Source organism: Fulmarus glacialis, unplaced genomic scaffold (assembly GCF_000690835.1).
Source record: "Fulmarus glacialis isolate BGI_N327 unplaced genomic scaffold, ASM69083v1 scaffold34440, whole genome shotgun sequence".
NCBI classification, from domain to species: Eukaryota; Metazoa; Chordata; class Aves; order Procellariiformes; family Procellariidae; genus Fulmarus; species Fulmarus glacialis.
In genome coordinates, this window is record NW_009189093.1 from 39,864 (window position 1) to 64,299 (window position 24,436).

The 24,436-nt window shown below is 49.2% G+C and overlaps 1 protein-coding gene across 1 annotated transcript in view; it reads right to left on the bottom strand.

The window, feature by feature from the left end:
• Positions 1 to 315: 315 nt before the first annotated feature.
• ERI3 (ERI1 exoribonuclease family member 3) overlaps positions 316 to 24,436 on the bottom strand; it is a gene marked incomplete at its 3' end in the record, with an annotated part of 29,664 nt that continues 5,543 nt past the window's right edge. Inside the window, exons 2-4 of the mRNA XM_009580944.1 lie at positions 22,954 to 23,013; positions 20,626 to 20,717; positions 316 to 411 (exon numbers count right to left, since the gene is read on the bottom strand). Coding sequence (XP_009579239.1) covers positions 316 to 411; positions 20,626 to 20,717; positions 22,954 to 23,013 — 248 coding nt within the window. The remainder of the gene's footprint in view (positions 412 to 20,625; positions 20,718 to 22,953; positions 23,014 to 24,436) is intronic.

The window sequence follows — 24,436 nt, forward strand, 5'->3', positions numbered from 1 at the left end:
ATACGGCTGCAAAACAGAGTCGCAACACTGGGGCCAACACAACCTTTGCTAAAGAGGGGCCTCACAGTGTCCCACTATTATGCAGAGACACTGCACTGTGCCTGCCACAATGGGATTCTCCCCAGCTGCAGAACACATCCCATCAAGTACAGTAAGACTCTATTAGAGGAGATACAATAGGGAGCCGGAGGACTCGCTCAGCCCAGCTTCTGAGAAAATAACTCATTTCAATGCAAAACAGCAGCAGTTATTAGACACCTCCTTAAAGAGGAAAGGAGAAGGACAAGGGGAGGGGGGAGAGAGGGAGACAGGGACCATGGCAGTTTGCACAAAAGTACCTTTTTCAGATTAATCCACTGTTTGAAGTAATCAGCAACCGGCAGCCCTAAGTACTGGCATTGTCCTGGTAACCTGTAAGAGAGAAAAGAGAGCAGGTTTGATTCAATCAGTGTCCTGACAACACAAACTCTGTTTTCTTAAGTGCATTTTGTTCTGAGATGGAAGAGACCCTCAAGTCTGCTGTAACATGCTGCACATCAGAAGGACTGTAGCTCTCGGCAAAAAATCTCACAAGAGCACAGCTTGGCTGAAGACTTACATACATCCAGCCACATCCAGGCTGCTGACACCTTTCAGACTGAACATTTTGAACAGGAGCTATGTGCAAGTGCAACATGCAGCTCTTCTCCACAGCGGCTAACACAAACACAACTGGAGCACCCAGGCTGTCTTTAGCTAAGTGAACTCATCAGAAATCCCTGCAAAACCATCCTGCTCAGCCAGCAGCTTACAGGGCAGACAGAAGGACTGACAATTCACCTGTTGTGCCCTGGTGCTTTTCCATTTGGCCTCTATGGTTAAAACACCGAATGAGACATGAGGGAGGGAAGAAGGCACCAATGCATTCGTTTTTTGGGTAGTAATGCTGCAGGACCAACGTTTTAGGGCTAAGAAAGCAGAGGCTGTTTTCCAAGCAGGTGCTTAGAAGAAGAGAGCAGTCACAACTCTGAAGATACAAGGTGCTGCACACTGTCTCACTACGGGTTTCAGCACCAGCAGCCAGAGCTGCGAGCACACATATTTAACCTCTCCTTTCCTACAGCAAGCCGCCAGAATAGGGCTCACAAAACAAAATGGCACCAGGAAGGGAGGTGGATTGCCTGAAAGGACAGCAGGATCCCAGGATTTGGAAAGCTGTTTCTCCCACACAGTGCCGACCCCAGTGTGTCGCAGGGAAGCTATGACGTGCCCCTCAGTCGGGGAAGGCTGAGTCGCAAAGCCGTGCAGCTCCAGCCGAGGCTATGCAGGGAGATGAGCTATGTGAGTTTTCCCCGGCCGGTTTGAACTGATCAAGAGTAATTGATGGATCTTGTTCATTCACATACTGCTGAGCACGCCTGGGGCGCTGGTCACAGGATCTTTAACTGAAGCAAAGGAACATCCCAAATAAATATGTCAACTAAATAAATGACTAAATTAGAGCCGTTTGTGCATGTTAAAAGCCACAACTCCAGAAATCGGCTTTTGCAAACAGAGGGGGGCGGGGAATCTCACAACTTCCGCAGGCACTTGCGGGCTGTAAGGGGAGGTTGCAGGGGCAGAGGGAAGAGTTGCAAGTGCCAGCATCAGCTGCTCAAACATCCCAACTCAGACCGTGTCCAGGGCAAAGTCTTCTCCCACTCTCCACAGAGGAAAGAGTTAATAATTCAGACTGGACTTCAGACTCAAGGGTGAAATTCAGGAACAAGCTCTGGTCAGATGTGGATACAAGCTAGATACACTGCCTTGAGCTGGGGTGCACCATCAGCACCCCATGCAGTACCTGAGTGCTCATCCCAGCTCCAAACCCTCTGGTGAACAGGGCAGCATCTCTTCAGACCTACAAACAGTTTCCCAAGTAAGGAGATGAAGGAGGGACACAGATAATGCACTTGCAGATAATGTGAGTCTCGGGATAGTGCAGTACCAGAGTGGTTTGGTCTCAGTGCTGCCTCCATTTCTATGGGAAGAAAAGGAAGGAAGCTGGCAAACATATCCAGGAGAATGTCCCAGGAATATGTGGCCAACAGAGCCAGCACACACTGGGCCCCACCAGTGTACTGGCTTTGTGAGCCCTGCTTAGGCTAAGAAAGGAATAGATCTCTCTGCGCCAAAACCAAATACCTGGTCCTGAGAAGACGCACGTGTCATCATTTAGGAGCAATAATTTAAGTCACACAAACACATTTGTATATGGAGGTCCAGAGGAATCTCTTTGAAAGCAGGAAGCCTGTCAAAAGAACGAGCTTGCAAGCAGCAGGGCTATGGCGATTTGCAGGATAAGCAATGTGACTTGACAGCACAGTCTCATCTCTGGGCACGGCTCATCTGATGCTAGCACCATCACGCTGAAATAAACCACCTGGAGTCACTCCTAACAATTGCACAGCCGTCACATAAATAGCAGCCTGGTCTATGCATTTTACAGCCATTATACGTATGTCCATGACATCCCGTAGTTGAACAGACCCCACCAGCCCCAACCAGCATGCTAAGAAAGCTCTTTCTCCAGGTGCCCAAATCAAAAAAGATCACAAGAAAAGGAACCATCTAAAACAAATGACCAGTCTAAATACAGACACGTGATCAGCTCAACCTCTCTTAAACTGCTCACATTTAGCTAGAGAGGATGATGACAGCAGTTAGCAAAAGGTATGTTAATAAAAGCCGAGTTTCTCCTCCCAACCCAAGAAGCTTTCATTAATACAGGTCTCAGCCTAGCTCCAGTTAGAGGAATAATTATCAATTCACCTAACATTTGGATAGGGCCCAGAAGAAGCGAGTACAGCATTGTTCTTGTTAGCCACAGGAATTGACAGCTAACCACCCAGTGCAATGAATGACATCTAAAGCATTTCCATCCCTGTGGGACCAAAAGGCCCAGCAAACCGGACAGTCTGGTTCTACTTCCACCCTGAGACTGATGGCAGTATGCCCGGGGCGCTGGACAGCGGGTCTTTAATTGGAGAAAATAAATGCTCCAAATAAATATGTCAACTAAATAAATGACCCATTTTTGCAAACAAGTAACAACCCCAGAAACTGCCTGTGAAGCCGTGTGACCTAAGGACATTCCCCCTCCCCCTCTGCGCTTGTGCTCCCCTCATTTCACATTAGCACCAGAGAGACTTCACCAAGTTTTTCAAGCACTAGAAGACCTATGGTCATGCTATAACCTGGGCGGGCTGTCAGCAGCACAGACCAAAGCATCAGTCCACTCCCCGAGCTGGAAGATGCAGGCCTGGTGGCTCCAGGCCAGCAAGGATACAGCCACTCAATGCGCTTGGCTTTAGCGAAGGATTGCCGTATGGGTCTGGTCTAGTCTGGGTACGCAGCGCTCCCAGCACAGGGAACCAGGAGCTCTCGCTGCACAGAAACCAGGTCCCCAGGTAGCTATGGGAAGCACCCCTGCAATGTCTTTTCCCCAGCTCCTAGCTCACCACCTGCAGTGGTCCCCCGCCTCCTCAGCCTGGTGACCAGGCAGGAGTTTCTCCAGCATCTTCTCCAGGTTGGAGTGAACAAGGCACATCTGTGGCTCTCCTGGGGAACAGAAGTGCCAAGGCCTGTAAGGAAGTATCTCCATTTATCAGGGCCACGATACACTTGAGTAGCTCATTTGGTAAACATGCTCTTATGCTCAGTACAGCTTCTTGCTCTTGCAAGAGTCAACCTTGCTTACTGGGGGCAGCTTTGCTTGAGCAAAGAGCTTGGGGTTCGGCCCTCCCTCAGCTAAGGGAGAAGAGAAATGATGGCACATTTCACTGCATTCAACATCCCATGATCCTTCCAGCTTTTGAACGAGGTCTCGCTGCCTCCCCAAACACTGAAGTTCTTACTCCTTGGGAAAGAAGCTGGCTCTCAAAATCACCATGTTAGCCAAACGCCGTGGCTTCAGGTATGACTGCACTTGATAGAGAGAAACTTGAAAATGGCTGTGGGATTTTCCAGCCGCTGATGCAGCTCTGGTAAAGTCTGTCCTCCCAGCAGCAGAGATGGGAGCGCACAACCTCCGCCTGCTCCCAAAATGCAGGTCCCCTTCGGGCAGAAGAGCAAGTGACATCAGGTAGCACGCTCTCCTCCACCAGCCAAGCAAGTCCAAGTCCTCCTTGGACTGTGGTCAGCAGTGGCAGCTCTCCACCATTTTCAGAGAGCTTTCATCACCCCAGGCTCTGATTTCCATCCAGCCCTGCTCCTTCACTCTGCAGGGTAAATGGGCCTGGAGATGAACGGGATGCAAATAGGAGGCGAGGTTACACAGCTGCATTTCTCCCGCTGAAGCAGGCTCTCTCCAAGGCGGCAAGAAGCGCACAGCTCGGCGGTGATAAACGGCCTTGCTTTAGTTATCACTTTCCTTAAGTTAAGGAGAGCAACCTAGTGATGGATGGGCTGGAATTCGGTTATCAGGGAAGGCTGTCAGCCAGAGTTGCCTATCTCCACACACATTTAGCAGGGCGTCATTATGCGATGGCATGGAGTTAAAATATGACCAAGGGTATTGAAAGAAAAAGAACAGGATTAAAAAAAAAAAAAAGGCAAATTGAGCAACAATAAAGGAGCGTGAGGCAAGAACGTTATCGGACTAGTGACACCTTTTATCTCGGTCTGGTTAGCTAGAGCAGGGCACAAATTGGTCCTTCCTCCACTATTGTATCCTCTTGTACAAACAGAGGCAGATAAAATGTGTCACCAGTGCGATAGCATATCAATTTAACCCTAATTATCTAGGGGGTCAAACTAAGAAATAGGGGTTTCTCATTTCAACAGGTTCCTCCGTCTCTGCTTGGAGCCACCACATTAATACGGAAGGGGGAGGGGCAGCCATAATTGATTTCCGTCACTCAGGTGGTCCTGGCGTATAAAAAATTAATGCTTGATTCTCCCAACTAATCAGAGCTGGTTAACGTCCATCTGCTTCTGGGTTCAGGATGTCAGGAGACAAAGAAATTGGGCCACTTTCTACACACTGGGTGTATTGATATTGAGCCAGTTAAAAGAACAAGTCCCTCTGTGCGAAAGATAAAGGGACATTAAATCTTGGTTTTTATAGACCTGGTCTCAGCCTTCCAAAAACCCAAGCCCTGGAGACCTTGAGTTGTAAGAGATGCAGAACATTATAATTGCGTCCCGGCCAACCCCACTGCACCAGGCTGCAAAGGCGAGGGCAGGCAGGCTCCTGCCTTGGAAATCCTCCGCTGAAGGAGGGCTGGAAAGCCTGAACGAAGCTGCTTGGATGCAACAGCACACAACAGCAACAAGGTGATAGCCAAAGAGAGGAGCTGTCGAACCATCCCAGCCTTGCGTCCTAGTTCAAAGCAAGGCTGGTCAAGGCATCGCCCTGGACCATGCAGCGCAGAGGTGCTGCTCTTTTTTGATGTAGGGTGGGATGTCTGCCAGGCCAAGAGGAAAGCTTGGGTGCCCTCTCCTAACAGAGAAAGCTAGTGAGGGGATAACATCCTCAGGCACCTGAGATGTTTTGGCAGAGAAACAGCACCGTAACAAGCAAAGCCACATCTGTCTGCACTGAACCTCGCGTGAGTTGGAACCAAGCTAGGAATTTAAAGCAGGTAAACCCGCACCCTCCCAAACAGGCAGTCTTAGGTTGATCCAAACTTTGTTAAAACAGCAAGTCCCAGCCAGCAGGGTTCAATGGCCTGGGGATGCAAAGGGGTGAGACCCTGTTCCAAAGCGCTGAGGCTGCAGGAGCATCCCACACAGGGGCAGAAAGCCTGGCAGGGCTCTGCCAAAACCACTGTGCTGGGCGAGGAGAGCTCCGACAGCACGATGCCACAGCACCCGCATGCGAGCAGAGCACCCCGGGCACACAGCACAGCCCAAGCCACGCTGCAACCTGCGGAAATTGCAACATGCTGACACACGCCTCCAAAAAAACCCCCAAACCCCAACTCCCCCATCCCAATAATTCAAGTTAGACTGGAGCAGCTTTCCTGCGTAATCCCAGGCTTTGGCAGGGAGATGTCTCCTCCCCAGTGCTGGAGTCACTATGCCACCCAGAGCAAAGAGGCAAGAGCTGAGCCAGTCTCCCTTCATGCTTCTGTCCAAAGTGAAGGATGGAGGGATGAATCCCCTGACAGACCTCTGGCACCCCACTCACATGCTCCTCAGCCCCACAGACCTGCCAAGGGGCCGGAGGAGCCCACCTGCCCTTGATTCCCGCCAGATAAGCCCTTGCCGGGTAACTGCACCCCGCTCTCACTGAGCACACCCTTGGTGCCGTCCCTCTCTGCCCCCCACCAGTGCAGGACAAACCACCCCAGCATGGCTGCACTTAAAATTCACAAGCAGTACCTGTGGAAAGACAATACATTTGGAGAGGGTCTGAAAAGCCCTGGGCTTTCACAGATACCCTGAGACAGGTCCCATCTCCCTCCCTCTTTGCTTTCCTTCCACCCTCTCAGTTCTCTCAACCACCCCCAAACTTGTCACAGTGCAACAAGCCTACAAGCCGCACATCAGCTTTAAATATCAGCATGCGTGAAGCAGGGACATGAGAGCAGGGAAGTGGGAACAGACAGAGCAAGCCTCCATCGCCTGTCAGGAAACACTAATGAATTTCAACACCAGCAGCCATTGCCTCAGACGGGCTGGCGAGAGGAGGAGACGGAGTTACAGCGAGAAGCCTTTGCAGGAGCAGCCTGCCTTTTTTCAAAGCCCCCTCTGTTAATAAATGTCATTGCCGAGTGGGCTGCAGCAGTCCTCGAGCTGGGATGGGGTGGGTCGGGGGAGAGACAGGCAACTGACAGCGCTCAGGATGCCTGGGCAGCACAGCCTTTTCTTCTGCTGCGTTCCCAGACAGGAGCCAGGAAAAGGAAGCAGATGGGACGTCACCATTGGCATGAGGCTGTCTTCCATTAAGGTCCCAGTACCTAAATAACAACCTCCACAAAGAGCCACAAGTGCAACCCCAACACCCTCCAGTCCCGTTCACTGGGATGGATGGAGGCTCTATAGGGAATGGTCCTGGGGATGGGCAGAGGGATGCAGAGACATCCAGATACGCTGCCTGTGTTCCCAGAAGCAGCAAAGGGTTACAGAGCTGCCTGTCCCTTTGCTAACACAAATGCATTCCCGAGGCAGCTCAGGAAGAAGCATCCAGCACAGGGCACCGCATGGCAACCGCACCGATGCACAACATGAAGGTCAATGCAAGTCTTCTTTACAAATGTCAACCTGTCATCTCTGGATATTAATGAGGGCTGACCAGCAGCTAAAATGCATCCATGCTCCATTAGTAATAAGAGAGACACGATGCAGGAGAAGAGCACACACCACGGCATGTGGAGGCACCAGTGGGTCTGCAGGGCCCGGGGAGGTGTGGTGATGCACAAGATAACTAGGGCCACTCCAGCTGCCCAGGAAGGAAAGCAATTGCCACACAAATCCCTTCACCGGAGTGTGTGTTATCTTTTTCCATCAATCTTTAATTGGATTAGTGTAATGAGGCCAGAAAACCCAGGCTAAGCAGCAAGGCTGATACCTGGCACTTTCAGACCTTCCTTTCTTTTTCTGTCATGCCCATTCTGGACAGCATTGCTTTCTCTCTCCACCAGGCATATTCCTGCCTAGGAAGCTTAAAAGGGAAGCCGCAAGCCTTGGGACTCACAGCAGCACTGGCTGAAATGTCTGAATACCCACCACCCATCATATGCTAACAGCCAGATCCCTCTTCTCTAAATTTTTGCTGGGCACTAAGAAATTTGGGAGAATCTCGACACCCATGCTTTCCATGCAGCTAGCCTGCAAATGGAAAAGGCTGTTACCCCAGACTGCAACCAGAGCAACGTATACACTAGGAAAATAATTCTGCCACAAAAAGCACACAGGGCAAGTGGCTCATCGTGACTTGCTCGTCCTGCAAAGCACTGTGTGCCTTCCACTGCCATCAACCTTAATGAAACATGAAGGCATTTAACACCATGAGAGATCTGGCCCTTTTATGGGTATCTGTCTGTGCGTCAGCTAGATGCTGGCAGAGATGCTATCTCAACATTAAAAGCAAGGCTGTAACACAGCAGGTATTCAGCCTCCAACAGAAGATGTTCATCAACAATTGCACACACATGATGCTACAATAAATCTATGTGCTACCGCTTAACAGCTTCTCTTAAAAAGATTCATAGCTCTATTTACTGGGCCTGATTCTGCTGCTATGCATGTGGGAGTAAATCTGGAGTAACTCCACCTGCAGTTAGTAAGCAGCCAGAGAGAGCAGGATCAGAATTGAGCCTTTTGATTTTTAAGTAACTATTTAATTACCATGCAGGAAACCAGAGCTTGCTGGCTCCACGGTTCAGCTGAGGTTAGCAGTGCAGCAGGCAGAAGCTTTGCAGTCCTCCACACCGAGTCCTCCAGATCGGTGAAGGGGTAAGAGCAAATGCTCTCACCAGCCCTCCCACACAGGGAGGACAACTGGGTGGACTTCCCTTTGACATTACAAAGGCATCATGCTGCTCCTAAAGAAAGAGAAACAGGAAAGCCTCCAAGGCTGAGGTCACACCCCCAGCCTTGGGAATCTGACACTATAAAAAACCCTTAAAACCAGATTTCTACACACAAGCTTGCTGTGACAGTCGATCTGCTTACTAAATACAGCATCATACAGCACCTTATGAATAGGAGTGTACAAAATTGTATACTGTGTACATCTACCACACAGGCATGTTCTCAGTGAAAGTCACCCATCATGACCACACGCTGCAGCAGGTGAACTTCCAATTTGTCATCAGGAAAAACTCTTCACCGTGCAAACACTGGAACAGATTGGTGGGGGAATCTCTTCCCGTGGAGACATTCAAACTCATCTGGAGAAGGCCCTGAGCAACCTGATCTAAGTCTGAAGTTAGTTCTGCTTTGAGCAGGGGGCTGGATTAGAGATCTCTAAATTATTCTGTAATTCACGCTGCAGCAGAGTCTGATTACAAACGCAGAGCGTGTCCCTTCTCCGTCTATATGGTCTCTTATGAAGTCTTTCATACAGACAACTAATTTAGGAATCGCCTGGTTCTCTGCATACTGTTTTAAGAGGGAGTGTTCAGACTCCTTTTGCAGAATACTGTAATTACGCACTGAGTAAGGGAGTATATCTGATGCAATGGATGCACCCACAACGCATCGTGTCTAAGCCCCCTCAAAATCAAAACATGCACAAAAACTAAGCTAAAATTAAATGTGCTTTTCCTCCCACTGCACAATTCCCACTGCAGAAGTATTTCTCCCCAGGAAACCGGAGCATGCAAGACCTAGAGCAAGGCACTGCTCTAGGACGGAGAAGACACGTCCTGTCCCAGTCCTTCCTTAGACCTGCTGTACAACAGGCAGGAGGAAACTCTGCCTCTTCCATGCCTTGCCTGTCCAGACCATTTAGCGTATAAACTCTTCAGGACAAGGGCTTCTCTGCTATGAGTCATAAACTGCTTAGTGCCTAATGGTAAAGCCTATAGACCCTTAACATAATACAATCATGTCACTTAAAGGCCATTAGTCTCCAGTCTAAACAGCACTTTTCCAATCACAAAGGGGACCTGCCAACTCAGGAAGGCAGGATAAGGGACGTGGGTGGCCAGTCAGGTCACTGTACTCGCAGACACCCGACGTGAAGCCCCAAGCAGGACGGAGCCCAGCTGAACAGCACAGGGGAAAGCCATGGCAACTCAAGCAATCAAAGAGCTTTATCTTTTGGGCTTTCTTGAACCACTTGAATCAGCTGAAAGCCCCTGCCAGCCAGGTGAAAAACCTCTCCACCTCCAGCCACAGCTGTACCGCTTGCAAGGGAGGCAGGAGCCCCTCACCCATACAAAGGGTCTCCAGCCTTCTGTATCACCTCTCTTCCCACTCACTGAAGCACATCATTTATCTACAAGAAAATATGCCACTCTCTCTTATGACACTGTTTGAACCCCTCTTCTTTCCTGGCACTGTCTCTGCCGCCCTCTGGCACTACATTATCCAGGTCTACTCTCTCATCTGACTCCTGTGATTGCCTCTTCTTCCCTCTCCCCACTAAGGGGAAGACAGAAATCCTATAAGGAGCCAGTGGGATGGGGTAAACCCCCTCCCTGTCCCCTCTGATGATACATGACCCAAAATTACACGCACAACAGCTCCACGGGCTCTCAGCACAGCCTCCAGGCTGGCAGCACCGGGGAGCCTGGCACGTCACGTAACAGGGTCTGAGTACAGGTTCCTGTGCAGCTGCAAATTACATCTGCACGAGGGGAAACAAGTTCGTCTTTTCCTTGTGGGGAAGAGACCGCTCCCCACCTCCAAGCACAAGCTGCCATTAGTATTTGCTTCGCCGGAGAGAAGGAGCAGCGAATCCTCCAGAGCAAAGGACAAGTGCAGCAATTAGGATGCAGGGGCTGCGGGAGCTGTTTAACAGCACGACCCGGAGGTCAGTGCCGCCGACTCCCAGCCCTGCATAAATATTGTATGAGTCGGGGAGAGGGGCTGTTACAGTCACCCTTAGCGCCAGCCCTCCCCCCTCCATCACCATTCCGCATCTAGCTAGATACACCAGTAACATTATTTACAGATGTGACAGTCGGGAAAATCACTTGAGTAACTAGGGGAATGGGAAAGAGGGCTGCTCGGTGGAGCAGGCGCCTGGGAGCGGGCTCCCACCCGCACCTTCTGCTTCCCCTTGCAAGATGCTCCTCTGCACGGGTAATTGCCAGGCGGCGCAGCCCGTTCTCAAACCAAACAGTGAAATACCACCAAGAACAAGGAGGGGAAGCTGTGAGCTCCCCTCTCAAAGGTTGCCCAGGGGTTTGATTATCAATGCTGCTGAAGGACACTTCAGCCAGCAGCTGCTTTCCAGTTTCCTATCAGCATCCCTGCTAGACCCTCCCTTTGGAGGGAGCTTTATAGCAATATAACGAGAGGCTTTATAGAGAGCTTCCCCTCAGACTCTGTCCACGTAGCTCTGCAGAAGGGTCCCTACTCCAACACAGCCACAGTGGCGTCATCCCTGCAGAGACTCCCCCAGCTGCTCCGTTTGGTACCAACCACCTTCTTCACCCATGAACTGTCCGCTGTTTATTCTCCGAAGGATCATCTTCACCTGCAGCTTCAGCCACGCTGATCGGCACAATCCCTACTGCATCCTGGAAGGACTTCTCATTCCTCTGCCCATTTTTTTGCTGGAGATACTAGTTGACTGCACATTTGCCATGATACACAAATACAAACCTACTTTCAGGTTCACTGAGACTGAAGGCTCCTGAGGACAAGGACACAGGCCATTCTCCAACTCTACCAGCAGCCCATGAATTCCTAGGGGCATACAGCTAATAAACACTACTGCCCTGGGCAGCACACAAGGGCTGCAAGATAGGGAACACAGCTTGGATGTGCTCCTGCCCACGACACCCCTCTAGAAATTCCTCCGTTGCTCTGTGGCTGGTTGCTGAATCCAGGGAAGGCAGAAGCCCGGTCTTACCATTCTCAGCTTTCCTGAACTCACCGTGCAATTAATGGGCTTAATTATTGATGGCAAAGGCAGGGAAGGGAGGAAAGAAAGAAAAAGCCAACAAGAAGAGAATGATGTGGGGGTGGCGGGCGCCAAAGGTCTCCAAAGATCTTCCCTCAGCCTAGCGCAGAGAAAGAGCCCCTAGCCGCTCTGCTGCTCCCACGGCCCTGCTCTAATGCTCCCTGACATGCCTCTGAAGACAGCGAGCTGTTTGCAGTCACCACCGTGATTTGTTAGTAATTATTTTCACAGTGTCACATTGCTGTCACTCTCTTAACAAAGAGACAGGCAGCCCGAGGCTGCCTGCGAGAAAGAACCAGCAGAGAAAAGGAACTGTCAGGCACCCAGGGATCCTCTTTGCTTCCTGAGTTTCACAACCAGAGTCCTTACCAGCTTCTGAAGAAACTTCTGAGGAGAAGTGGCAAGTCAGAATCATCTCCCATCCTGGTCACAGCAAGAGGAATTAATTACTTAGCCCCCTCCTAATTTCACCTTACCTGTAAATCCAGTGCAAGACCCAGGTGCTTAGAGCCCCTTAAGCCAGCGATTTGCTTCAGGCGTCCAGCAAACGCAAAAAACTTTGGCAATTGATGACTTTTAGTGCTCTCCTTGCAAGCTCCAACTTCTTTTCATGTGGTCTTGCCATTAGACCACGCGTCCTAAGCCTGGCAACCCTGATGAAAAAACCCTGCCTAAGCCTATCCCTCCCCCCCCATTAAGCCTCAACTCCAGCCACGTGTGCTCTCCCTACACCAGTCTCATTAATTCCGGCACGCTGCTGTGCTCCACGTGGCAGTAACATTTCACTTGGCATTTGCAATGCCAGGGGACCTCAGCAGCTTCCTCACACCTGAAATATATAGCCTAATGGCTTGCCGTCTCTGTTTTTTCATACGCACCACAGTGACTTGACAAGAACCTCCCCTTGAACCACCTCCCATCCATCCATCTCACACCTGCTGTGCAACCGCAGCCATCCATCCTTCGGCTAACTCGTCAGTCCAAGGTAATCACTCCTTTCCCAGTAAGCGTGGAGCTTGCTTGGGCCCCCAAGGAATGGAAGCTATTTTGGCACCTGAAGTGTCACACAATATAAGGATATAGAGATGAAAGACTGAGACACCTGGCCAGCCGGCCCTTAAAGTGCCCTTGATCTCTATGCAGAAAGCAAGTGGACTTCCTCCAGAGCAATTCAAAGTTTGAATTACTCCCGGCAAAAGCGTTCTTCCCCCTCCTGCTTACTGACGGCGTACAAGGGTCAGTCCCTGCAGCCGCAGGGAGACCCGGGTATTAATTCACCCTCTTAGCACAGGGAGAGTTTGGAAATGCTAAGCCTCACAGTCTCAGCAAAACCGTCCTGCAATTAACTGCATGGAAGAGCACTGACTCAGAGGGCAGCTCCTTTTCAGGGGTCTTTTTAATAACCAAGAAATGGCACATACATGCTGTGAAGAATTAGGATCACCATTGGGAAGCTAAATGGTCCATAAAATGTAACAGTTCTCTTCAGAGCTGGGAGCACAGCGAGCTGGAGGAGAGGTCTTGGCAATCTCCCACCAGCCTCTTCCCCCCGCCCAGTTTTGCAGGGGACACACATGACTCCAGGCAGGGACAAGGAGCTGCACTCAGCTGGTGCCCAGGCACCTCTGGCATGCTGGTCGACGGTCAGCACCGAGGCCTGGCTCAACACCCAGGTGGAAAAACTGAAGCAGGGAAATTAGAGATGACCAAGAGGCACCTACAGAGGGAGTCAAAGGGTGTCCCAGAGTATAGGCGCTGGGCAGGGGAGGAGAAAGCCCTGCTCGAAGAGAGGCAGACAAAGCTGTTGGGACCAAGGCAGGACAAAGTTCTGGCCAGCACGAGCTTCCCGCACACAGCCCTGCCAGCCCATCGCACTGCTTCCTCAGTCTTCTTCCCCCCAACTCCTCTGTTTTGCTCTTTCTTCTAGTACCACCTCGACATGCCTCACGTCATTGCTAACACCTGGTCCAGAGCAATCTCTGAGCACAAGACACCATCTTCAGGGTGCCAGGCTGAGGGCAGCACCCTGGCCAAACACACAGAAAAAGGTGACTCCAACGTGGAAAGAACTCAGCTCAAAAAGTTAGTCTGCAGCTCTGGTGTCGTCCCGAGAGTCCTGCACCCACCCAGACATCCACTCCTCAGGATACGGAGAGTTGCTGGACAAGGCACATGAGAATACGCTGGAGGGAAAATACCAGGGATGACCTCAAGATGGCCCAGTAGGTCTTTGCCAGCCAGGAGCTTCAGGAGGAAAGGGACTGAACCCATCCAGGAAAATGGCTCCCAACAGAAAACAAACATGCAAACAAAATAAAAAGCTTTCAAGAAAGCTACCGACTTACACAAGGCTTGAACAGAGCAAGTGAAAGGGGAAGGACGCTGCTCCCAGGCTGGCAGTATTTTTCAAGCAGAGCTCTCTAAGCAGAGAAGCCATGAGAGCACCACTCCCAGCCAAGCCACTGGGAGGGCAGCACTGGTACCAAGACACAACTGCTTTGCTTCAGCTGGGAAGTAAGAAGAGCTGGGATCCAAAGGAAGACAGCTGACATTTTAGCCCCAGCGTGAAACACTATGGCTATCCAACGCTAGAAAAATTAAGCTTTTTGAAGTAATAAAGAAAATTCACACTTCGTGAAGCTAATCCTATTTTTCACACATGCCACAGATGACAAACTCGGATAGCAAACAGCCTTCCAGTGGTTTATCCTCTGTAGTTCCCTAGCCAACCAGCTTTTCAGTTCCCCAGGGCACAGGATAACCACAATGCTGAGTTGCTATTAGACGCCTCTCTCAAACAGACAGAGGCCAGGGTGGGCTTTTGACCAAATATCCATTATAGACCCATTGATTTTGAAACCGTTTTGACTGAATTCATACACTGGGCACAGAATTCACCTTAGCAATTCCTGCTGCAGAGGTAATTATGGTTCCTTACTGTATGAGCAGATGACACTGAGACCAACAGCTTGCATTCAGCTCAGCATGACTGTTTCCAAACACAGCTTGAGCCAAGTTACCCAGGGATGGAAAATCCACCTTCTCCATTCATTACCCCATCCCAATGGTTCAGTGCTGGAAACAAGTACTTGATGCAATGACTGTCTTATTCCCCACTATGTTGTAAATTTATTCCAGGTTTCTCCACCATCTTTCACGCTGGTTCCAACTTCTTTGGTGCTAATTCCCAGGCAGCAGAGTTCACGCTCCCCAGAGTGTGTCAGGCATCACAGCTCAATAAATCTGTGGCCACTATAGCCCTGACTATGACAAACGTCTTTGCTATGATGTGCCAGACAAGTAGCAGACCTGAAGGTGATAGTCCACTGCATGATGATCCCTATGCAAAGATTTCATGTCCAAAGCTCAACCCAAAGGCATTCCCAGAGTCACATCTCAGACAACACAACTTGCAGAAGCTCATGCGACCAGTAGATTTCAAACAAAGGCAAGAACGGGAGACAGCCAGGGGAACCGCTGCAGAAGGATAACAAAAGTCAAGTGTGCTATGTTCATTTTAAATAAGAGTGTACAGAGGGGGAATCTTAAAATCCAAAATTTATTTTGCGTAAGTGATACAATTTCCTTTAAAAACAAAAAGCTGGATTGCAGGGTCGCAGAAGTGAATGGGGTCAGTGCTACTCCCTGTAAGTGCTAGAGAAGAGCATGCTCACAAGGCTGCCTTGCTTAGCTCCGGCAAAGCACTTTAGGATGTAATTACATGAACGACTCCATCAGCAAAGCTGACTCGAAAGGTTCCTGACCCTGGATACTCAGTCCCATCCCTGCACTGTAGTTCACACCACCCTCTTCCTTCAGCCAATGTAACCATGTAAAGAGATACACCATAGGCTTGGTCAGCAAAACAATCCCCACTAAAAGCAACAACAACAACAACAAGCTAATCCAAAGATCTTAGTTGGAAAGGAATTGTTTTATTATTTTTAAATGCAGATTACTATGTTGTTTTTCCATTACCGGCTCTTTCTTCTTACTCTCAAAGCCACCCTCTGAATATACCTCCTGCCCTGCTGCCACCCAACCAGCCCACCCTACACCTTCTCCTGCCTCTCCCCACGGCTACCCGAGTGGTCCCACTCACTCCATTCAGTGGCTGTCTGCAATTTCTCCCCCAGGCAGAGGCTACCAACCCCCTCCCAGGCCTGTGATAAAGAGCAGCACGCACAAGGGACACTAACACCATCAATCCTTCTTCATTCATGACCTAAGGCTGATCTCAAACCAAGCCTCCAGGACAGAAGGCTGGGAAGACCAACCCATTGCCAGACACAGAGCTGGTCTGAGAAGGCAAGCATCCTCCCAGCCTGTATAACTTGGAAAGGAAGAATTAAAACAGTAGGATAAAATTAAGCAATGGTATAATTTACTGCTCAGAATTTACTAATACGCAACCTAGGAAGAGCACCAAGGGCTATAAACATTTCCAGACACTTCACTGTGTTTTATCACTATATTAGAGAGTACTTGCCTTTTAACACTTATTTAAGAAAAAAACCTGAGCAGTAGTTTCCTCTAAAGACATAAATTAGCATGTTCTGATCAGCCACAGTAAGTGCAGTACAAGCATCTTCGTGTCAGAGGTATACAGACCAAAGCCTACATGCATGTTTACCTATGTTCAATGTGTTTACAGAATGATCCAAAACTGGAAGGAGAAGGATTAACTGATGCTCTTGACATTAAAATGCAGGTCTGAGATTCAGCACATGTGGCTTTCAGCATCTTTCTCTGCCTCTGCCTGCATGCACGACCACAGGCGTATCACTTAACTTCACCGTATCTCAGCTCTGTAGCTATGAACACACAGTAAAAATGCTTCTTCGCTTGCCAAGATTAATTCACATCGTGTTTAAGACCAGGTAAACCGGTTCCACACATGGGGGGAGGCAATTTGACTAAAGAGCTTACATTACAAGGGCTCAACCCTGGCAGACACCAAGTACCCTCTTTCCACTAAAACCGTCTCCTGCAGTCAGCGGCTCCCTCAGCCCTTCAGAGGCACGTTACCCTCACCACCCAATGCCGCATCAATGCAATTCGCTTAATCAGTAGTGACGGTTCCATCCTAGGTGCAGGACGAGGTCCAAGCACTAAAGCAGACTAAACAAAGTGTCTGAATCCAGACCTGGAGCTGTTAAATTTGGAGGATAGCTCCTTGCAACAGGCTAAAGGAATCTTCCCACTGAGCACTCGGAGGCCTGAGGACCGTGTGCCTAACAAGGCTGTATCCCCAGTCATATTTTAGCTTGGCAGGTCTGGTGCTCCTTTCATCTTTTGCTTCAGGTAGCTCTCTTTAATTAATAACATTTCTGTGTCGACACAGGGAACCTTCCACCCAGAATGAATGGCCCTCTCTCATTAGAACTATGACTTGTCATGATGTATTCAAGAGCAGGAGTGTGATTCATTCCCTTGTCTGGGAACGAGGGGTGTTGCTGGGGGGTTGGGAGGGGAGAAGAATCTCTGTAACGAGTGACTGATATTTGCTGAAGTTGATATGTGACTCTGTCGGCTTGAACTGCCTTGTCAGGACAAGCCTTCAGAAAGGTGATGTTCCTACTCAAGAGGTTTTCCTCATTAAAGAAATTGCATCTTAATAAGAGGGAAGGGGAGGGGCAGCAAGAGAGCTGCTGTCTCCCCAACTCCAGCCTGGTTCACACACACCAAGCGCTGAAAGCCGGTTGATCCAAGCGCAGCCAGTAGAAGATCAGCGCTCCATTTCTGAGCCCGCTTGTGCAATGGGCTCTCTCCAGCAGCAACCAAATCCCTCCAACTGGGACTCTCCTCCTGATGGTGCACCATACCTATGACAAAGCCTTTGGTGGCATGGCTGAGGACCTTGACTTACGCGGAACCTCCATAAGCCCCTCCCAGATGCTTGGTGTCCTCTTCTGGGCACCCAGCTCCTTATGACTAGCGCTCCCTGTTGTCAGAGGGAAGCCAGACAAACAGCTCTGTGATCTTCCAAGAGAGGTCCAACACTCAAGAGAAATCAAGTCTGCAGCCTCACAATGCCTCATTCCCTGAAGATCCCGGAGCCAAGCAGAGGCTTTACAAGTCCTTTAGCAGCTAAGTTTCCATCCCGAATCCTGCAGACTCAGATAGTGCTAGACATCATCAGCAGAGAGCTTGACTCAGAGAGCACCTTGACAATTGCTACTTGTCTGGTGCTTTTCTTTGAGCTAGGAGTGCTACACATCTTGCAACTCCTGGCTTTGACAGGGCTATTTGCTCACCTTGTCCCCATATCCACCACCGACAGGCTTGTATATTCCCCCTCTTTGTTCCAGCCATTATCCTCCATGCAGCTTGCTCACCCCACTGTGCCTCCCAGTGCCCTGGCACCTACCAGTGGCACCCGCTGGAAACACCCACAGTGGAGAGGCCTGTCCAGAAGATACCATGCCTCAACAGCACACGCAGACAGAAACCAAATGAAATGCCCTGATCGTTGCTGGAGAAGCCAGGAACAAGGCTGCATGGTTTCCCACCAACAGCTGAGCTAAGGAGAACAGAAACTCCAAACCACACGAGACACTGGGTAAGGGGACCACAGCTTGCTTCATGGGCAGCTGTGCAAGAGCTGTCATTACTAAGGAAGCTGAGAAAAGGAGCAGCAGAGCTAGGAACGGACCTGCCCCAAGTTGCCGCTCCCTAAGCCAGGAAGCGCTACACTCACCTCATTGTCCCGAATTCCTCTGGAACCCAGTGGGGTTTCTACCACACAATGCTTCCACCAACACACTCCTCCAAATGTGGACCTCCCTTCCCACTGCCTCAGTGCCTTCTGTGCCCGGCATGTAGTCTCCACACGGTATAAAGGGCACCAGCTACACCACAAGTCTTGTAGGGAAGCACAGGGTGATTCCCTGGAATACATCCTAGATGTTCCGCATCTCTGAGGCTCTAACTCCCTGTCTGAGCGGCCTTGTTTCAGCTTTCTGCCTTCCCTCTTTAAAAAGAGATGCTCAGTTCTGCTTTGCTAAACCCTATTTGGCAATGTGTCTAAACACACGCAAACTTAATTAGTTCAGGAGGGAGACTCGGCATTTGTGGTGACGGATAAAAGTAATGGGAAATGAGACAAGTCAGAGCTGGCAGGGAGTCCTCACTCAAGCCTCATTCACTGGCACGGCGCTAATCAGATGTGACGCTACACGCTGCTGCACCCAATCAGCGACGGAGCGGTGTGATGCGCGACTCACCAAGCGGCTGCAGCCAGACTCCCGCTATCCATGTGGTTGGAAACACGAAATGTATTTTCTGCTTTGCCCTGGAGACGCTTCAGGAATGAATTCTGAAGTTAATGGTTTAAAAAAAATTTTTAAAAGGAAGAGGGAGAAATGAACCACTCGCTGCAACCTCATGGCCAGGAGTGGAGTCTTCTTTTCCAGCTGACTAAAGAGGTACAAATCCATGCGAGAGACCACTGCAAATGGCGAATCGAGTATCTCTGCTCCAGAACTGCATGTCCTGCTGAGCCAGCTCACCCCACAATCCCTAATGTTCACCAGAAATGGGGCTCATCTTTACCTCTATTTGCCCACTGTAGAGCTCTGAAGCAAAAAAAAAAAAAACCACAAACATCCAGAAGGTTGCCCACTGCATACAGACACCAAGTTAGGATGTCGTTATCTGGAAACCTTGTTTCCATCGCTTTCACAGTGGGATAAGATGGGCTTTGAGCACAGATAACTCTGTTCCTCACAACCATCATCAAAAGCGGTAACCTGGACTCTCAGAACAGCAGTACAGGAGTAAAGAACTGAGAGAAGAGAACAGATGAGAAACAGAAATTTAGCACATCCCTGCAACTGTCTTGGTGCTTTGTCTCTAATAGAAGTTTAAACGTGATATATATAAAGAAAAATAAACCTCACTCTTAATTGGAACCAGTAACACAGGAATTGACAATATATACCAGCTCTGGACATGGGCCCAGCAGAGACCCAGATTTTGACTCAAAAGCTCGCATACCACGCTCCTGTCTGGAGCATGGCAAACTTCTCATCTCCACTAGCACTTGCGCTGCTGCTTTGGTCCTCATATCTCATGTCTTGCTAATCACCCCAAGAAGAGGCAAGGAACTGCCATTCTACAAAGACCACTCTGCAGGGAAGAACTGGTGCTGATTACTCCCAGGCTGTGTGCAGTTTATTTAGGCTTCCGACTTGGGGAAACCAATGTCACACAGAAAACGAAGTAACACTACTAACGAGTTGTGGATGTCAGTTTAGCATTGGATGTGTCAAGCCCATGCTTTACCAGTGTGATAACAACAGGAGTCTTTACCCAGTGCTCTGAGGAACTGAAAAGCTGAAGCGAGATTACAGGAATCCAAGTGAATTCAGCACAACATGACACGATCCGCAAACACCTTACAGATCAGACTAATCTAATTCTTAAGACATTTAACTCCATTTTTTTAAGTAACATTTTTATGTTCGTGGTCTAGCTATTTTCATAACAAAACACGCACATACACTGACACTTGCAGATCCCAGTGCAGGTCTCCACCTGGTACGCTCCAGATACAGTCTCCCAGCTGATGAAGATGACCTTAACGATAAGAACACCGATGAAGCGTGCCAGACTTGGCTTGTACTCTCTTTTGAAAGACTGCTCTGTGATTCACATCCAGTTAGTGTGCCAAGATGACAGAGAGAAAGCCTTGCATGCGGAAGTCAGGTAAGGACCATTGCTTGATTTGGGTGTACAGAAACAGAGTTCCATGTACATGCTCAGAAATATCCATCCCTTTGGAAAGTATACTGGATAAAAGGGAAAACATCACACAGCTCCAGTTTAAACCTTTCTTGGGGTTCTGAAAGGATTCATTCGCTATAGGGAATATCCTAGGCAGTGATCTTGCACTATGCCCAGCACCTACCTGTCTTCTTAAACAACCCTCCGCTCGCAATTATGCATGGCAAACAACGATTTCCCTAAGAAACAAAGACTAGGGACAGTCAGAGGCTTGTAAGGACAAAGACGCACGCACTACAGGCAAGCATGGAGCAATAAAGCGCAGAAAAATCTCCCTCCCCTTCCATACTCACATCACTTTCAAATCCCAGTCTCCACAGGTCACAAAAATCGACTTGACGCTGGGATCTAAGAGGCCTTCCTTCGCCATCCACTCGTCAACCCTCTGAAAGGAAGGCAAGAAAAGGGGATGAGTTTTGCAGAGACAGGCCGAGCCACAACAGTTAAACTCAGATAAGCTGCTTGCAATCAAGAGAGAAGAAAATTGTGATCTTATCCACCCTGTCCCTCTCTCTCTTCTCTCTTTGCTTGCCATCTCAACAGCAGCACGTTTGGACCTTTGAAGATTTCTGATAGGAGACATCAGGCAACTAGAGCAGAGATGATCTTATCAGACACTGCAGCAGCTCTGCTCGTGGAGGGATGGAAGTTGTGCAGTGTTAACGGGACGATACAACTGCACTGTTACCTGGCATTCCTCCTCCACTTTTCCTTTCCCTGTACCAAATGGGCTCCCAGTAAGCGTAACTCGTGTCCCCTCCAGTGAGGAGAAAACACAGGCACCCTGGGACGGCAACCCTCACCTACAGCATTTCTCACATGCTCCAATTCATACAGCTTCAAGGGGATATGGGAGAAGGGGAGAAATGGAAGGGCTGGGCACATACAGGCAGTGTGTGGCAGTAACAAGCAAAGCCATGTGTCCCCTTCCTCTCCAGGCTGCGTCTCTCTTTCCTCCTTACAGTTCTGAGGAGGCGCTTGTTCAGGGTACAGTGTGGATTTAAAGTGAATCCACTATTCCTGATCAACTTCCCATAGGGACAGATGTTCTGGATCCACTTCAGAAATGGGCCACGTTAATCTGGAGGATGCACACCCACCTCAGGGATTAACCAGGAGGAACTAACCTAGACTAACAACCCTGCACAGACACTTAATCTAGCTAGAACTAGCAAATGATGTGCCCAAAATCTTCCAGTGGCAGGTGACAGGCAATCAGCTGTTATTATGCAGCATTTCCAGTGCTCAGCAAGAGAAATCCCTCCTCTTTTCCCTCGCTCAACACCTTCCGCTCCTGAATAAACTAGCATGCCCCAGAAGCTGCCAGACCCGAATCTCATTTTAACCTAGAAACATGCTGCTGTATGAACACCTTTTCAGTCCAAATAAAAACAGAATGTTTCCACACTCTAAGAAGCTCCCGTAGAAACAGAATGAACCATTTTCTGTAATACCCCAGCGGCAATGTATGTTCACCCATCCAGGCAAAGAGGGCTCTCCCTCCTGGGGAAGCAGGCACAGGCATCCGTACGCTTACAGACACGCACCGCTGCTATGTGCTCTCTGGAGAGCACCAGGGACCGGGGAGAGTTGGGAGTTTGCATGGATATGAGATGTCACCTCCGCAGAGCACCTTCTTCAGCCTTGTGTCACTGCCGCAGCCTTTCCAGCAGAGAAGGGTGCTTCTTTCTGCGATTGATTGTACAATGTCCCTTTGGGGTAAAGCTCCCCGCAAAGCTGCATGCAGCCTCTCAGCCCCATTTTTGCCTCCCTTGGGCTGCTGGGATCTAAAAGCCAGCACTGCACAAGTCTTCCCGGAGCGAGGGACAGCAGCGGTAACCCTTCTAAACTCCCTGATGTGAGCGCCCATGAAGTGCTGTCTCCATGGAGGATTTTAAAGCCTTTAATTTGATTTCCTCACATAAGCAATTGTTGCAATTATTCTGATTAGGAACAATTAGGTAACACAGCAGTGTAAATCCTGACAGAGACGATGCATCGAACAGCAACCTGCAGCCCAAGTGGGCTCTGCTTGAGGAGGTTTCCTTCACTATTTGACTACCAACACAAAAGCTATTGATGGAGAAATACTTCCAAGCTAATTAAGCCCTAAATGCTGTAGGAATTCAACATTAAGCAGATGGCATTATTAGGGCTGTATCTGCATTCACACATCCTCCAGATTAGATTTTAGAGGCATTTTCTTTCTATACTACATGTATTATTGAGCATTTAAATAGGTAGAAAAAAATTAGTTTAATAAAGTGCTGAGGAAGGGGAAAGAAAATGAAGGCAGAAGGTGCCACAGCAGTGGTCTCGAGCAATGTCTTGGTGCTTTAAAACTGGCTCAAGCAAGAATCGCCTCTTCTCCTATCTACTGGCAGGAGTTTGGATCTCTTGTCAGCACCCTTGACATGAACAGCTGGAGATGACAGATCAATGGTTCAATACTCTCAGCAGCGTGTCACCAACGTGACAGCAAATGTTATTCTAATGAAGCTGTAATCATAGTCAAATTACGCGGTTCGATTCTCAGCAAGGGGAGGGTGCAGAGAAAGAGATGAAGAGAGGAGGACAGGACCAGAGGTCAGAGTTCGGGAACTAAAGGTTACTCTGCTTACCTCAAGCACTTGCTGGAGGCTTGGCTGCCCATCCACCATGCCTTGAATAATCCCAGTCAGCTGAAACAAAAGACAAACAGAAAGCAGGCGTCAGAGCAGCACTCAAAAGATCATTAGAGAGGTCTCCTCTCCTGTCCATCTCGCTGCAACCAAAACATCCTCCTGTGACCCACATGGACATTGCTGAGGAGCCAGCCACAGCAGAGCGACCCTGGCAGCTCCACAGCCACAGGCAAGTGCACAGCTTCATCCCAAACACAGAAATGTAGGGGGGCTCCTACCCACACCATGAAACAGCAAACTCTCAGCAGGGCAGGATCCACTTGGGGAGCAGTGGTGCCCTCTGCTTCATGTACCAGCACGATGCCCAAAATACTGCCCTTTTTCAACATGCATTTCACCAGTTTTGATGTTGCCCTGACTTACACAGGCAGCGGTAACTACTGGGTTCTGTGGCCATTCCCCTGCTACCGCGGTGTAGTGTTAGACGCACAGTGTCAGATGAACAGAATAGACCCCTATTGGTAAGCGAGACCCAGAGCGGACCCAGTCATCCTCCCCTGCGCTGGGCAGCCAGCACGCATGCTTTCCTGTAGTCCATCACAGCATCCCTCTGCATTTTGAAATTGTATTTAAAACAACTGAATGAAATCTGAAGAAAACCGCTTTCTTCCAGGACCCTGGTCTGCTCTGTTTTTCAGGAGGTTCCTTAGGAACAGGTCCTACCAACAGATTGTCCTACTGACTGTACCCGGACTGCTTGGCTGTTTAAAGCTAGACACACGCATAAAAAGATGCAGTCTCATGGACCTCTGCCTGCCCAGGATAGCCTGAGGCACATGGAAAATAGATAATTTTTCTGTCTGCCTTCCAACTGACAAAACTGTCTTTTAACATATTGAATATTGGAAGTCAGTAGCTTGCCATCAATGCACCCAAGTAATTAAAAAAATCATTATTAAAACAAGTGCACACTACAGGATTTCACTTCATATGGCACTTTCCTGAAGCTACACATCTCTCACGTTTTCATAAAATAAAGGTCAAACACAGCCTAGGAGCATGCCCTGCTGCCTGCACACGCATCCAAGCCTCCAGAAGCCACAGCGTCCAGTCGAGAGGTGCTGACAGCCCCCCCACCACCCAGGAGTAACTCTTCCACGCAGACCAGCTCAACCTACTCGTAAAACATAAGCCCTCTCACAAACCACAGGGCTCTGCTTTATTAAATGTGTGGCAACTGAAAGAAACTCAATGGTTTCTACCTTTCTGTTTCTTTGGCTGCCTGGCTTACAGCACTGAACTCGGAGGAAGGAAAAAAAAGATTAAACTCCAATTAAACTGTAATTACATTTAATGAATACCAAATACCTGACTCACTGAATAAGCTGTAAGTGGAAAGATTATTTTCTCACAGTGACTTCCATGGAATGGTAATATATACCTTTTAGGGAAAGTATTTTAATTTTAAGAATACAGAGTT